A 17,397-nucleotide genomic window follows, 5' to 3' on the forward strand; every position below is an offset into this window, starting at 1 on the left:
TCTCTGTCAGGTATGTCCATCATTTTATATGAAAAGACTGAACATGCTTTAAAAGAAAGGATGTATGAACATCTTTACAATATAAGAAAATGCTAAATTACGAATGCCCTGGCTAAACATGTAAAAGAATTTCACAACCATTACTTTACTTTGTAGTTGTCGAGCAGATCCAGCAAGAGGTTAGAGGAGGCCCGTGGCATTTATTTCTAAAAAGAAAGGAAGTATTTTATCAGCTGGTGTTTCAAGATAATGTTTGGGTAAGTATTAATGAATGTATCTCCATTTCCAGTCTATTAAAATTAAAGGTTTTAAGAAGAAAAAGCAAGTTTCCCTTTAAGGGGGCGCTGGCTCAATTTTGACAATTTGATTGGCTGCTGAGGTATGAACTCTTACATAAATTCTTATCCCTACTTCATTGGTGAAACAAAACAAAATTGCTTATCTTATTTTAAATAATTGTTATTAAAGAGATTTTTAATGGTCCTACCTATTACACAGCATTTTCTGGAGATTTGCATCTTGTTCTAAACAGACTGGGGCTTGTAACATGTTAAACTTTTGTGGCTTTTACTTCAGTGTGTAGTTTTGTTGCTTTTTCAGCTAGTATAAATAATTAGCAGGTGGCACAATCCCTGCAAAAAATTATGTTTTTTTGTTTTTGCAGTTTGAGTTTTCATGCAGCAAGGCTGTTACTCTCATATACGTAGTGTTTTGTCAGCCTTTTGTTTTTGATCTTCCTGATAAGGATGTTTGGGTGTTCCAATGTAATTCAGTACACCTACACACATACACACACACACACACACACACACACACACACACACACACACACACACACACACACACACGTGTATGTGCATGTATTGCCTTTTAGTAATTCTTCAGAGTTTAGAAAACATAGTGCAATTCTATCAATTATATGTGTTAAACTGCTTCCTGGGTATAAGAGTTGGAAAACTTTAGAATGGTGGGTATATCACACACCTTTTTGAATAGTTGTTGAGATACTTTTCATTTCTATTGCAAATTGTACAAGCTCTTCTTCAATAAAACTTGCGCAGGCTATTGATGTGATTTCTTGTGTTGGATAAAACATGGTCATAAGTCAGTTTGTCTTGTGAGATTTTTACTTAGAAATGTATTTTAAAAATATCACTTGTATATTGCATTAGCACGGGCCATTGCAGCACCTTTCTCTGAAAGATGTAAATGCTATTGATAAAGTATTCAGAATGTTCAGAACTATGCTTAAATTTCACAAATGCTGCATCCAAAAGCACCACACCCCTCACGGGGAGGGGGTGGAAGTTATTGAAGTCTATTCTGTTGATTAGCCTTCCATTAATTCAAACTGCAATGCTGTAGGCCCTGATAAATGATATTTAGTGTGCCTAATAATGAAAATATCAGTGCAATATCATACTGGAAGTATACATGCAAACTAGACATAATAAAAGAAGACCATTAGTGGCAATAATTCCTTCTACTTTAGACTGGATAGTTGGAAAGTTGTTTACATGCCCGGCAATACCTGCAAAACTTTGCCCTTCCTGAAACTGACTATCTGCTGAAGTTGCCATAACAGCAGACTTTTTACCCGATGCAACAGAAAAAAAAATAACTACAGCTTATGTGCAAACACAGTGGGTAATGATGCAACAAAGCACTGGTAAAAGATATGCTTTAATGACAATGTCAAAATGCTTTCGCAAGAAATGCTTCTTCAGGTCAAACATTCATGGACTAAACAGCAAACTTTTAAAACATCAAAGCAGTCAAGTGATACAGTTACAACATTCATTTCACAAGGAGCTTTATAAAAATTTAAAGAGCCAATGCTGAGTATAGAACAAATAATGCTTGCTGTAAGATATGACCCGTTTCCAAAAACTAATAGCTAGATTTTATACCTAGAGTAAAACAATTAGATACCTGAATTAAATTCAGGCAATATGTGTAAAAATATATATTAAAAATTGTGCATAAAAAAATAAAAATTAATAGCAATTAACTTCTATATTCTAGAACACATTCATCCACTAGAGTGATTGTTTTAATTTTTCACCCAAAGCATAGATTAATACCTCTGTCACCCTTCCCCCAACAAAGGTATTTGGTGTCCCTGAATGTATAACTGCAGACGTTCTGCACTATCTGTAACAATTTATTTTCAGCTACAAAGCATTCCCTCATTTTACCAAAGGCGTACATCTCACGTCTTATTTGCAGGGTGGATACCTTCCCTACTTTATAATCAGATTTTTTACAGACCTGTTTCCTTATGGTACATGATGTAGACCTTTGCTTACAATTGCAGACTTGCATGTTGCTTTTGGTAATGAGAAAGTTACAAAGGGCAGGATAAAATATAAAATGAAGGGGATGTTTGCATAACCAAGGCTGTAGGAGAAAGCCTGTTAGAAATATTGAATATTGCAGTCTTTTGAAGCACACTGCACTCACAAGTAAGCTTGCACATTTTGGCTCCCTCTAACATTGCTTACCCTATGTATTAAACAACATAATGCTGAATAGTGCAACTACGGTAAGAGATCTGGCAGTGATGGTTGACAAAGGTCTTATATTTAGAGACAACCTCAGTTTTGTCATTAGAAATTGCTGTAAAGTGATAGGGGTTACATTACTCTCAGTTGTGGGTTCTACGCTTCTTACCATATTTTTAACAGTGGTTTGACCCCACATAGTGAATTGTGCAGCATTCTGCTCTTATAATACTGTGCAAATCAGATGCCTTGAAATGATACAGACATTTTTTGTGAGACAAATCATACAAATTAAGAAATTAGATTACAAATGCAGATTAGTCACACTGTCTTTATTTAGGATTAATTATAGACTATTAATAGGCAACTTGCTTTTAATGTATAAAGCAGTCCAGAATGAAAGACTGACCTTGAATATAGATAATGAAGTTAAATCCCATAAAGTAGATACAAGGAATAATCATGGATTTGTGATAATCCCATAACACAGAAATAAAATAAGTAAAAGGTCTTTTTATTCACGTGTCATGCTACTGTAGAATGCTCTTCCCATCAGAGTTAGGAAGCCAGGTAGTACACTGGTATTCAAGAAATTATTAGATGATTAGATGGGTGATAGGGACTTTTATCATATATACATAGGTGGCAAGCTTCTTGAGCCTGAGCTAATAAAACACTGAAATACTGAAACATTCAGGCTCAGCACACCCTTCTTGTTACTCTTATTTTGGCATATTTCAACACACACCCTTATCTGGGAATATTTCAATGTACACTCTTCTTTTTATTCTTATTCTGACATATTTTCACATGCACCCTTATTTTTACAATTATTTTGGCATATTTCCATATACCTCCTTTTTTTTACTCTTATTTTGCCATATTTCCACAGCTGCTTGAGGGGGGTGGAGTACAACCAAGACTGTTATCAGAGGGAGGATGGGGCAGTTGGTCCCATGACTCCATGTGTGGTTTCACATCAAGAAGCAAATAAGAAATTGCTATATAAAATAAAAATAAAATGAAACTGAATAATTATACAACAACAGATTTTAACTTGTCAGGGTGTCATACTTACAGCTTTCAGTTAGTATTATAGAATTTTACTATTATTAATCAGTCAGACTCTTAACCAGTACTTGTCAGTTTTGTTTGTCTTTTTGGCTTTTCTCGGTTAGGGGTCACCACAACGGACCTCCAGTCTGCTAATGATTGGCAGTAGATTTTTTTTTTATGGTGCTGAGTTGCCAGCCCGACACCCAACCTTCAATGAAAGAACATCCATTCACACATGTCTTTCGAATGCCACTCGACCACAGGGAGGACATGCAGACTCCACACAGAAGGCACTCCAGCTGGGAATCGAACAGGAGAACCTCTTGCTGTGAAGCAACAATGCTACCGCTGCACCACTGCGGCTCTTAACCAGTACTTATCAGTATTTACTGATAATCTACTTAATTACAGGTTTATGGAATTTTGTTACAGAAAATAATATGGTTATTCAGTCACATTAAAGTAATTACCATACTACTAAGATGAATACCTTTAGACTACTATAGACATGAAGCTAAACTAGTATTTCTTATTACTTTTACTATATTTAAAAGTAGAAGGTTTAAAGAATGTCATTACACACACACACACACACACACACACACACACACACACATATATATATATATATATATATATATATATATATAATATTTATATATTTTTTTAATTACTCCATCTAAATGGGGACTTCCGCAGTGGTGCAGTGGTAGCGTTGTTGCCTCACAGCAAGAGGTTCTCCCATTCGATTCTCGGCTTGGGTTGGGAGTGCCTTCTGTGTGGAGTCTGCATGTCCTCCCCGCGGTCGAGTGGGCATTTGAAAGACATACGTTGAATGGGCATGCCTTCGTTGAAGGTTGGTCATCGGGCTGGCAACTCAACACCATAAAAACCAACTGCCAATTATTAGAGGACCGGAGTTCTGCTGTGGTAACCCCTAACCAGGAAAAGCCAAAAGACAAACAGCAACAACTCCATCTAAATGGGATGGTCACAGATGTACAAAAACATATTCCAAAAAGGCAGATATTCTCCTGAATTTTCAGATTTGCCCTTTGACTCCACACAATGATTCTGTACATAAAAGATGCACCCCTACTCAACTAAAAAATTATCCTTGGGTTTCAGAAAGATACTCATCATCAGCACTAAATGGCTAATGTGATGGCATGAATTTCTGATTCAGAGACAAGCTAAAGCCACACAGAGAAACACCTCATTGGCAGCTAATTACCATGTCATGAGCTAAACAGTCAGCAAATAAAACACAACAGTGGATGGTTGTAAGTTTAGTAGCTCAAGTACAAAATCCGAATAAATGAAAAAAGCCACTGAAAACTACAGCAGATGCATCCCTTTAATATACTACTAAAGGAACTAAACAGTGCTCAGTCAGACCTGACCGTGCCAGTGTTCTTCCTACCAGTCAACCCATCATGGTACCGTAGGCACACCCCAACATGCACGTATACATGCGTGCACACACACACACACACACACACACACACACGCATACACATTCACATTCAAACAACACCATATATGCACATATGCGCACACATACACACATGTAGTTAGCCAAAGACAAGCTCTCTCACACTCAAGGAAACACTCTTCAGCACACACATGCACGTTTGCATACACACACACACACACACACACACACACACACACACACACACACACACACACACACACACACACACACACACACACACACACACAACCATGGCTTTGTGATAACTACCTGTAGTCATTTTACAGCATTCACTTTTCCTTCTTTTGAAGATATTAACACATTAATCTGCTGCCACCTCCATTTTTAGAGGAGAGCACATGGGTAGCTTGAATTAGCTGCTTACCAAGACTGTAGCATTTAAATGTGGCTACACTAGTGAGGTCGATCCCTGCCCTTACTGCTTGAGGGTTTGCTGCAATTTTGTCTTTGGAGTTAAGGCATCCACATTACAGTAATGTTTTCTAAATCCCAGGGTATGTTAGACAGTGATGAAACCTTTTTATTGGAAAAGACAAGACTACTCTGGTTTCACTAAGGGTCTAAAAATAGTTCATTTTGACCTTATTTAGAAAATAGCACTCAAAATGTTGAATGATTAGCTAACATTTATCTTTATACATTTTGTACAGTGAAGCATATATAAAGTTAGGGTATCTACTGTACCATATACTTTCCTGCATAGAAATCAAAGTTTATACAACGTGTTTTTAGCATGAGAATGTGGTACATCATCTTGGGTGTTCAGTGGTTAAGCCTGGTTGGTCCATATTATACAGAATAAAGACTCCTTTGTGAAAGACTTGAAAATAGCCTTACTGTTTTCAGTTTCTGCATTATCAGTTCAGATGTTTCTATGCTACTGAGATAAATATGCTTTGTTCTACTACTAGTGGTTTTATCTTGAAGTTCGGATTATGTATAAAAGATGTTGAACTGTTTATGGCAATTGATCTTTTATCCCAAGTTAATGCCACTATAACTGTTGTTAAATGTAATAGTAATGAACAGTTTCAGACTCAACACCAACAGTCTCAAAAAATACCATATTAAATTATGAATAAAAGTATGTAATAAGTAAGGAAGGAAGAAATTATCAGAGAATCAAACTGTGGATTGTACCAGAAAGTGTATTAAGGCACAATGCATCAAGTAGTGGATTAAAAGGGGGGAGTTCACTGCGGTACTGTAGAATAGGATGGGATTAATTCAAAAAGACATACAGAAGATGGAGCTACCTTTTCATGTTTGAGAGATAGTAAGTCTGATATACAATGGGATAGGTTTGAACCAAGGGTCTTCTTGGCTATAACAGGCTTTCGGCTGTTACTGTATCATTTATATTGCTGAGAAAGTCAATTGATTACTTAAAATATTCTGTGTTGTAAAGCTAATTTAATGTTGTTAATTTTTAGGCTTTTTTTCTTTTTTTTTGCTTCCCTATTAGGTTTCTTTGCAGAACACTTAGTGTCATCAACAATCACACATTTACATTCTGCCTTATTTTGTGGTGGACTTCATAGTAGTATTTTTGTTTTTTCATATTTTCTTCACCCATGGTGGACCTGCTAAAGAATAGTCTTAAAAACAATTTGCATACATTGAATCCTTACACCCACATACTTTTTTCAAGAGCTCTTGTGCGCTGACAGGTTTGGACATATTTTCTTTTTTTTATAACACTATGGATCTGACTATTTCAGGAAAGGAAACCACACAGTTTTTATGAGCTTCTAGCTCTCAAGACAGCTATACAGACAATTTTTTTTTTTTTTTTTTGCTGCTGTTCATGAATATTGTAATTTTCTTACTTTCTGGTGATTATGGCTCAAAAATATCTGACAAGATCTGCTAAAAAGGCACTACAGCACATTTTATTTTGCAATCGGTGTGGTGAAATCAATTGCTGCTAAAAACAGAATATTGGAACAGGCTGCCTGCTGATGGCATACGGTTTACATGTCAAGAGTTTAAGTCTTCTACCAGTGCATGGGGATTCGAACATATCACATTTAGTCCAAAATGCCCACAAGTAAATGGCCAGATGGACAAATGATCTAAAAAGAGTAAAACATATTTTAGAGAAATGTGATCAAACAAGCATAACTGATACATGTCTCTATTTGAATACAGAAATGCACCTTTACAGGCTGTGGGACTTTCATCAGCTCAGTTGCTGAAGGCAAGAATACTTAAATATTTTTATATCACTTTTCCTAATAGTTCTAGAAAACAGATAACCAGTACAACAACTTTTACAGTAAAGGCAGTTGAGATGAAAACAGTTTTACGATAAAATAACTAAGAAAAGACTGTGAGGATGAATTTGTACCAGTATTATAACAGAAACTGCAGTTACAAGCCACAGTAGTTGTTCATCACACACAAGAAGATTTTCTGTTGTCCAGGAGATGAAATTCAATTATACAGTAGAAACTGTAGGCACTTAAAACATCTGGAACAATCATTGAAAATTCACCATCAGGACATGCCAAACATAGCAGTAAAGTCTTTATTTGCAAGAGCATTGTTTGCTACCTAAACCCATCCTATGATTAACTTGGACCACATGATGTATCTGCCTACGTCCACTGATGCCAGCACTGCCACTGTGAGTAGTGAATGACCAAAACAAGGCAGTGTAAATCTGCCCAGTGACTGTAATTACTGTGCAGTGTGCAAAGTGTTCTATCTGCACTCTAAACATGAGTCAAAACGTTACATGGTTAAAGTAAGGCTCCCATGTTTAAACCTAGTTGTTACAAAAGAAATCCAAACCTGCTGTGTCACATAAATGAAAATTACTAGGATCTGCATCAGAAAGTAACTAACAGCTTTAAAAGACTTTCAGCATGCTCTTAGCTGCTATACAAACAGCAGTCAGAAGTGAAGGATATCTGTAATCAACCTACAGCTTTAAAAGCTGTCACACCACTTGTTCTGCTGCCTAACCTCATGTTTTTAAAGTGGTAGCATCACATAGGCACAGCTAAACCTCTGCATGTACTGCAAAACATTAGAATTGAGTCTCCAGTTATAATAATAATTTTCATTTATATGTTCTTCCAGTCTCTTTTCAAACACAGAACAGGTTGTCTACGATTGGAGGACCAGTCATAATTATAACTCTCATATGAGTGTTTCAGTGTATGCTTCCATGTACTTTGATGAACTGCAATAACAAATGATGTTTGGAACAGACAAATTTGTCATGGGACATCTTTAGGAGGAAGGGAGAGTGTAGTTGAGCAAGTAAGGGAAGGTGGAGGTTAGGCAGGAAAGGTAGGCTTTACAGGGAGAGTGGGCAAGAAAGGGTGAACTAGTGGAAGGAGGAAGGGATGTATGGAAAGGGGAGGGTCTTTAGGGCTTTTGAGATGGGGAGTTGCCTTGTTGAGATCCACATTTTGGCATGATTTTGTTGAGCACAGGTCACAACCGAGATGACCTGAGGTTGGCTGCTGGTAGTAAGGTAGGCCTTAGGTGGATTCTCAAGGAAGGAGAGGTGAGTTTGGATGTTTTACACACACACACACACACACACACACACACACACACACACACACACACACACACACACACACACATATATATATATATACATATATATATATATATTTTTTTTTATACAGTTTGGTGGCTGGGTTTTAGGACCAAGGTACTGCTGAGGGCCTGCTGTCTGCGAGCATGTGCTGGCTGTGATGTCGCCATGAGTGACAGAAGATGATTGGTTGGTGTGGGTGATTAGGCAGGGCTGCTGTACAGTTAGCACACAAGATAGAGGCTTTGAACTGTTAGCTAACTGTTTTTTGCAACCAAAGGTACGTGGTTTGATTCCTTCCCCCACTATTTGCTGGCTGTGCACAAGTTGTGTAACACTTTGAATGTAGCAGGATTAAAAAAAAATAAAATAAAAGAAATGTCTTGCAGTTGGTTACCTTGGTTCCTGTTGTGGAGGGCTTGCCGGTGGGATGAATGCAGTTGTCTTCTGCTGGAGAGTTTTTGGCAGCAAAGTGCTGGGTTGGTTCCTTTGCCGTTTTCCATTGGTGGTTTACAGTGGGGTGAGAGTGTTCCTGTGGGATGGAGGAGCTTTCTGCAGATCCGGGGGGGGGGGGGCATTGAAAGGAAGATGATTATATTGTTGCAGTAACTTGTTCAGTTTTCCCTGTTGGGCTTCCAGTGGCCGTGTACTGCTATGGTTAAGGCTGCCTTCCTGGTTAACAGACTAGTGGTGGTGTTCGCTGTTCCTGCACATATGCAGTAGTGGTTTCTCAATAAAAATACAAAATAAATAAATAAATAAATAAAGGGACATGTTAACTGCTCGAGGGGATAACCATGACTTCCCATGTATGGTCACTCCTTGGTTAGGGTGCGGATGAAACACTGAGCACAGAATACAAGAGGAGTAGCACTGATTTTTTTTTCTTTTTTTGTTGTTTCTTCTTTTTCACAGGCATTGGGTCCCTCATGTATGGCTTCATCCATGCATGCATGGTAGCAGCTTCAGTATACTTAAGCATAAAAAAAAGTTACTCCATGCAGCTGTCAGAGCTTGCATGTGGTCATTTGTGAGGGCAACCAGACTGTAGTATTGCTCCTAGGCTGGCCTGACTGGTCTATTTGAAAGGGAGTGATGGGGGTTGATTCTGTAAATGGGTATGAGGTTCCCTGAGTAAAGGCTGCTGCTGCGCATGCACAGTCACAGCTTCTTCATATAATAAAAAAAAAAAAGAGACTAAACCCTTTTGTACGGTATGCAGTTGAGGCATATAATGCCTGAACCCTCCTGTCTGCTTCCAAATTCTTCTCCCCAGTTCTCCATTCCTGTTAAGACTAGTCAATATTAACAAAAGATTATCCAAGGGAAAACAAAACTGACAGTGGCAGAGAAGAGGAAGATTTCTGAGGATATCAAAGAGATCTAACAGTTTTAGACTCATGTGGTTAGAGAAGAAAGGATGAAGTGACAACAAAGATAATGCAGTTGTAAGGAAAGAAAAGTTTTGCAGGATGCTTAACCTTAAGATAAAAAGTGAATGCTATTTAGAAGAAAGTGGGGTTATGAGTGGAGACTAGACCATGTGGATAAGTAGGAAACCTTTGTATGTGCCCATATACAAGAAGATTAAATAGCTTCAACATACCATCTTGAGAGTGGTAATTATTTGCTCTGTAGGGGTTGTACAGCGTCACAATCTTAATACTCTAGAACCTGTGTTGCATCGGAGAGGGGTCTGGGGTTCAACATGTGGCAGAGGTGTTTTATTCTTCATGAAGACATTCTGTGTAATTGGTGGGGGAGAAAGGTAATAGCTGGGGAGGGGGATCCCCTTCCTTAAAGCGACATGGTGTCAGGGTGTGTGTGTTCTTTTTTTTTTCTTTTTTTTTTTTGTGCCTCTTACTTACCATTTGCTTATACTGATCTTATCTCATTTCAGGTGTCCGGAGGCAATATGACTGATGTCCAGGCTTTTCAGCAGAGGTGGGCGAGCATTGTGGCCCAGGTGGAGGACCTTTTCTGGGAGATGCCAGGCACAAGGCCCCAACACTTGTAAGAGATGGCAGACATTGAAGGGTAACCAGGCAGCTAGAGGCAAGAGAGCACACCAGGTACTGCCAGCTGAGGATGTGACAGCAGAGGTCTCACCACTGGAATCAATACTTGCTACTCTGCCAGGTAATGGTCCTACAGTCTCTGTGGGGGGGGGGTGATGCGGGAATAGGGGTAGCAGAGGGAGAGGGTGATACATTGGGAGACAGGGTCAGCAGTATACCTACATTTTTTGAGGATCTGAGGGGAGGCCCTGGGGGCCTGCAGACATTAGCAGGACAGGATTATGGCCTTAGGGAGCAGTTTTGTGCTGGGGATAGTCCAGTCATAGGTAATAGTTTTGTGACTTTAGAGGAGGACAGTGCCATCTGTCTGGATGAGGTAGATTCAGACTTTGGGACACGACCAGGAGATTGGATAGCTACACAGTCACTGGGACAAGAGGGTGCAGCAGTATTTTTAACTCCTCACATACCACTTATGGTGAAGGAAAAAATTTGAAAGGAGAGTACATGGACATATTTGAGCTAATTGATGCAGATGGTGTCCAGCGCTTGCTGGAAGCTGAGACAGCAAATGGGAAGGACCTGTTGGTGGCCTTGGCTGCCCTTGGTCAGAGGCGAGTGGGGAAATTGTGGCATAGAATGTGGGAGAATTGGGTGTTGGGATTTGTTTATTACATGGTGGCATGATTGGAGAGGGATAGCACTATGGTCCTTCTGCTATTGGCTTATTTTCTGATGATACAGGAGGCACTAAAGATATGGATTGGGAATGCTTGGTTGTGGTATGATCAGAAATTTCACAAGCGGAAAATGGTCGATAGGTCTGTGTGTTGGGAGGTAAGACACCCTGATATATGGTTGTCTACTCTGATGGAGAGCTTCAGAGTTGACAGCAGAGGAAGTAAGGCTGGAGAAGGGGCTGTTGGAGTATGTTGGGCTTCCAATGCCAGGAGATGTTCTTGGACAGCATGTAGATTCTCCCATGCCTGCTCAAACTGCATGGGTGTGCACCCAGCGGTGCATTATAGTAGGTGTGAAGGCCAATTGGTGGGTCAAACCCTATCATTTGCAGGTCAAGCATCATCCTTTGTAGGTCAGAGGGGATTGGGTGGGCCAGCTATGGGGTTGTTAGGGGTACGCGGCAGGGGTACTTTTCATGGTCAGAGAGGGGGTCCCTTTCATGGGACAAGGGGGAGGCTTGGGAACACATTCACCTATTAAGATGCATGTACTGTGGGACATGCTGCTGTGGTTTCTGCAGCTGGCAGTGGCATGGGACTTAATTGAGGGTTTTTCAAAGGGGTTTCCGATTAAGTCAAGCTTGGTGGTGGATGGCAATATGAGAAAAAATTTGAGGTCAGTGCGGGGGAAGGAGGGTATTTTGTAGGCTTTTATCAAGAAAGAGTGTCAGGTAGCAGGTTACTGGGCCCATTTGATAGCCCCCCATTTATCCATTTTAAGGTGTCGCCCTTGGGGTTGGTTCCCAAAAAGAAACCAGGTGAATTTTGTTTGATTCACCCTTTATTTTACCCTGAAGGGAAGTCTGTCAATGATTTCATCCCAGTGGAGGAGGCTAAGGTGAGTTACGTGTCATTGGATGATGCAGTTTGCATCATCACAGGTTTTGAGGATCCATAGTTGGTGAAAGTAGACACTAAGTCTGTCTTTCATCTTTTGCCAGTGCGTGAGAAGGATTGGCCATTGTTGGGCATGGTGGTTGGGGATAAGTTTTAATTTGACACAGCCATGCCAATGGGATGTGCAGTGGCTTGCTTCATTTTTGAAAGATTTAGCACAGCTTTACATTGGATATGGCATCAGCAGATGAAGAAACAGAGCTTTGCTAGATTTTTTGCTAGTGGATGAAGGGAAAGAGGGAGCGGCGTTGGCTATGTTTTTGTGGATGTGCGTGGAGTTGGGGGTCCCATTGACCACTCATAAGCTGGAGCTCCTGGCGAAGGCATTAGATTTCTGGGGTTGACCATGGATGCAGGACTAGGATTATTTCTCCTACTGGGAGAGAAGGTAGCTAGGCTAAAGGAGAAGATAGTTTGGATGAAGGCTAGGGATAAAGTGCGGGTGATGGATGCTATGGAACTTTTGGCGTTATTGAATTTTTCCTGTTGGGCAGTTCATCCAGGGCAGACATTTTGCAGGTTGGTGGCATTCCTCCTGAAAGGGGGAAAGAGTAAGCACGACTGAGTGAGAGCTGGAAAATTAACGTGTGAAGGTTTAACTTTGTGGCTGCAGTTTTTGCAGCAGTTTAATGACGTCACCTTTTGTCAGTCAGATTGGGTGGGTCAATGGGTCAAGGGGATTTACAGCTGTTCACTGATGAGGCAGGGGGCCTGGGTATGGGGGCATTTTTTGCAGGGCAGTAGTTTGCACTGCCATGGCCAGAGGACTGGAAGCGGAATGTTACCTTTCTGGAACTGATGCCAATCTGGGAGGCAGTGGTGGTATGGCAGGAACGTTTGAGGGGCAGGAGGGTTGTTTTTAATTCTGATAATATTGCAGTTCTGTGACTTTTAGAGGCTAAGATGGCTAAGTCTGAACATTTATTGTTAGTATTGCATAAAGTGGTTCTCCAAAGTTTGTTGATTAATTTTTCTTTCACAGGGGTACATGTGTTGGGGGTGAAAAATGAGATTGCTGACAGCTTGTCTCATTTTCAATTTTCTAGGTTTTGGCAGGTGGCCCCAGTGGTAGCAGAGGACCCCATGGTGGTGCCAGATGAGGTGTGGTGGATTGCGCAGCAGTGATTGGCAGGTTGGTTCAGCACTCCTGGGCCGTGTCCATTAGGAAGACTTATGGTATGGCATTGCATGACTGTGACAGGTTTGTTAGGCAGTTTGTTAGGAGGCATGTGTGTGGTCAGAAGAGTTGCTGTTGCAATATTTAGCTGAGGCTAGGGCACAGGGTAAGGTGGTGAAATAGTTGAGAGTGGACTTGGTGACAATTAGTGTGTTTGCTCAGATGGCAAAACTGAAGGATTTTACTTAATCCTGGACAGTCAGGTGAGTGTTGAAAGGATGGGACAGGAAGGAAGGTTTGAACAGGGATAGGCATTGGCTGGTGACAATGGGGATTTTAAAAGTGTTGCTACGGGGTTTGGGTAGGATATTTGGGGAGTTGGAGGATCATGCATTGTGGGGAACACTGAGTGTATGGATGTATTTTGGAGCATTTAGGGTGTCAGAGCTGCTGGGGTCATTGGCGTGAAATGATGTTATGTTGCTGCCCGGAGCAGTTCATATTAGGTTAAGGTCATTTAAGACAGATCAGGTGGGAAAAGGGGCACCAATAGCTTTGGAGGAAGACAGGTTGGAGTGGATGTGTCTGGGGGCTTGGCAATGAGATCATTCATGGCCCATAAAGGTAGACCACAGGAGTTAGTTTTTCAGTTAGTAGGTAGTGAGGCATTGACAGGAGGACATGTGATTTTAGTCATAGAAAAGGATTTTCGTAGTATGGGCCTAGATGCAGAGACATTTTTCACTCATTCTTGTAGGATGGGCAGGGTATCTGATTTGGCAAGGGGGTTAGCTCGAGCAAAGTCATTAAAAGGGTGGGGTGATGGTCCTCCAATGCCTTTTTGGCTTATATTAGATAAGTGAGGGTATTTTGTTATTCTATTATTAAAATCTTTTTTCTCTCTTTTAGGCAAAAGGATTTTCATCATAGGCCATTTGTATGTGTATTGGGCAGCAAGGAGGGCTGCGGTCAGGAGTAATGGTTCAGACTTGGGGTTACACCAGCTTGGTTGGAAAGTCACATGGCATGGCGTTAGAGGACTTAAGTGGATTCAGACTCAAATGGGGATTCCTCGAATTTTGCTGGTGCACCTAGGGGGTAATGATGTGGGCATAACACTAAAGCATCAATTGGTGTATCAGATAAGGGAGGATTTTTTAGCTTTAAGGAAGTTATATCCAACCTTATGTTTGGTATGGTTGGAGATTATTCCTTGTTTGACTTGGAGGGATGCTAGGAAGTTTTCTGCAGTTGAGAGGGCAGGGAAGTTTGTAAACTTTAGGCTGTCAAAGCAGTTGAGGGTGATGAGAGTAAGGACCATATGGCATAATGAGTTTGCTGATAGGGACCCTATATGGTTCAAGGAAGATGGGGTCCATCTTAGTGATTTTGGTCTTGACTTATCTAAATTTAAATCTGGTATTGTTTTTGGAAGAGTTGGCCAGTGATTGGAGGGAGTGAGGGGGAACAGCCTGAGTTAGGCTGGTGGGCGGAGAAGAGGGACAGGCTTGCCTCTCTTCTGTTCCACCTCTGCTGTATAATTGGAGGAAGGAAGTTTGGAGTGGTGAAAGTGAGTGTGCGGATGCTGCTTGCACCTGTTGGTTTGGATGGAAAATGAAGGTGCACGGTTGAATGCTGCCTGAAGGGTGAGTAACTGAGCAGATGGAGGACGCTGCTTATTTCTCAAGGATGAGCGGTGTTATGCTGCCATTATGGGTGGTCACTTAATGTTTGTCAATGTGCAATGAAAGAAAGTTATGTTTAATAAAGTTTGATGCATTTATTTCTTTACGTTTAAACAATAAAGGTTATCAAAGTCTTTTGGTGTTTGGTTTCTTTATTAAATTGGAACGTGACAAATGATGTTTGGAACAGACAAATTTGTCATGGGACATCTTTAGGGGGAAGGGAGGGTGCAGTTGAGAAAGTAGGGGAAGGTGGGGGTAAGGAAGGTTAGGTAGGAAAGGTAGGATTTACAGGCAGAGAGTGGGCAAGTAAGGGTTATATAGTGGAAGGAGGAAGGGAGGAAGTGAGATATGGAAAGGGGAGGGTCTTTAGGGTGTTTGAGGTGGGGAGTTGCCTTGTTGGGATCTACATTTTGGCATGATTTTCCTGCCCACACATCCTTAACCCTTTTTTATTATGGAAGTTGTTGGTGCTGGAAGCTCTTGGTGTTTGATTGGGGTGAGGTTCAAGGGCAGAGAAGAGGGACAAGCTTGCCCCTCTTCTATTCTTCCTCTGGTGTATAACTGGAGGAAGGAAGCTTGGAGTGGTGGAAGCAAGTGTGTGGATGCTGCTTGCACCTGCTGGTTTTGATGGAAAATGAAGGTGAGTGGTTGAATGCTGCCTGAAAGGTGAGAATAAGCAAGCAGATGGAGGACACTGCTTATTTCTCAAGGGTGAGTGGTGTTATGCTGCCATTATGGATGGTCATTTAATGTTTGTCAATGTGCAATAAAAGAAAGTTATGTTTAATAAAGTTTGATGCATTTATTTCTTTATGTTTAATTAATAATGGTCGTCAAAGGACTTTTGGTGTTTGGTTTCTTTATTAAAGTGGAACGTGGCAAAGTACTTTTGCTTGCAGATGTGACATTCAGTGATGCAAGGTGAGGCAAACTCTTTTCATGCTCACCTTTAGTAAATGCTTCTAAGTGGTATTCTTTTTCCAGTTTGAAGTAATAAAATATTTTAGTACATTCTAAGCATTACTGGTACTGTATGTGAAAATTTTAATAAGAAAATCACGCAACACAATTTCATAATTTCACATTAAAGAAAATATACTAGAGTAGCAGAAATCACTGAAAATTTCATTACCTGCACTGCAGGGCAGCCCAGTAATTTCACATTCTGACTCACTATTTGTATTAACTTGACAAATATAGGATCGTGATAATCAAACCGTTTCCCCAAAATTATAGAGCAGATCACATTGCCAGTACAGCTGTTCATTAGCCACCTGTCATAAAATGGCTGACCTAGACAAATAAAGAGAAAGAAATGTAATTATTTGGCCTTTACTTAGTATCTACTGTGCAAAAAGTCTGAATGCATTCCACAACAGATAAAGATTAACAAACATTTTGGAAAGTGGCACATTCAAATACTTTATCAATACTAGACTAGAATTTGTAAGTAAGAGCATGTGCCCAACCACAGCTTGCTCCATTTCTTTTCTGCATTTTAGACAATAGTACAAGTTTATTTATTTAATTTTTGTCAAGACTACATGATCCTCTACAATTGTTTGTGTTCAGTGCCACTGGGTCACCCTAGCATATATACAGCTCCTCTAATGTCTCCATGGGAGACTGACACATTTACTTATTTTCCATATGGCAGCAGTCATGCACTAGGTAATCCTTGATGATTAGCCTGTTCATCACCCAACACCCAAAAAATGTACAAGGACACAATATCACTGTGTTCACAGACTAGCATTGAGCACAATTATGTTTTGTTTCATGGAGTATCTACAGAACTGAATGTTAAACACATTTGTTTTGGGATGATGTGGGTTATTGCCATCTGTGTCAGGGAGAATAGGGCAGTGCATGCGTAACATATACTAGCATAGTTAGCTGAAGTTCTGTAAATAGTTTTGTAAGTAAATTTCTGTCATTTGACTATCACACTGACTTGTACAGATGCTTATGTTAAAAATGTATCAACAGTGCTATTATAACTGACTAAATATTTATGTTTAAACAAAGAATTCTATAATTTTCAAATACTGCAACATATCTTAGAAAAGCTCTGAGACTGTACTCTACCAGAGTCATGTGGTCAAATTTGATGTCATTCTATAACCCAGCACTGAGTTGATGGAACTCACATATCAGCTTGTTTTGCTTTCTTTGGAGCTTGATATAAAAATATATGACAATTATCACAGTCAGTTCAGTTAGATCAGTGTAAGTTGGAAGATTATCGCCTTGCCTTGCAGAAGTAAGCAACTCCGCATCTAATCTTGCCTTGCTGTATTAATTAAGCTAGATAGGGGACAGT

General features: G+C 40.1%; 1 protein-coding gene across 1 annotated transcript in view; it reads right to left on the reverse strand.

Annotated features, from left to right (window-relative positions):
• The window catches only part of LOC122817331 (cytochrome P450 2K4-like), a 380,734-nt gene that overhangs the window by 199,757 nt on the left and 163,580 nt on the right, over positions 1-17,397 (reverse strand). Inside the window, exon 4 of the mRNA XM_044090547.1 lies at positions 16,207-16,367. Coding sequence (XP_043946482.1) covers positions 16,207-16,367 — 161 coding nt within the window. The remainder of the gene's footprint in view (positions 1-16,206; positions 16,368-17,397) is intronic.

The sequence above is a fragment of the Protopterus annectens genome, chromosome 12.part0 (genome assembly GCF_019279795.1).
Source record: "Protopterus annectens isolate FY-2018-M chromosome 12.part0, PAN1.0, whole genome shotgun sequence".
Lineage (NCBI taxonomy): Eukaryota > Metazoa > Chordata > Ceratodontiformes > Protopteridae > Protopterus > Protopterus annectens.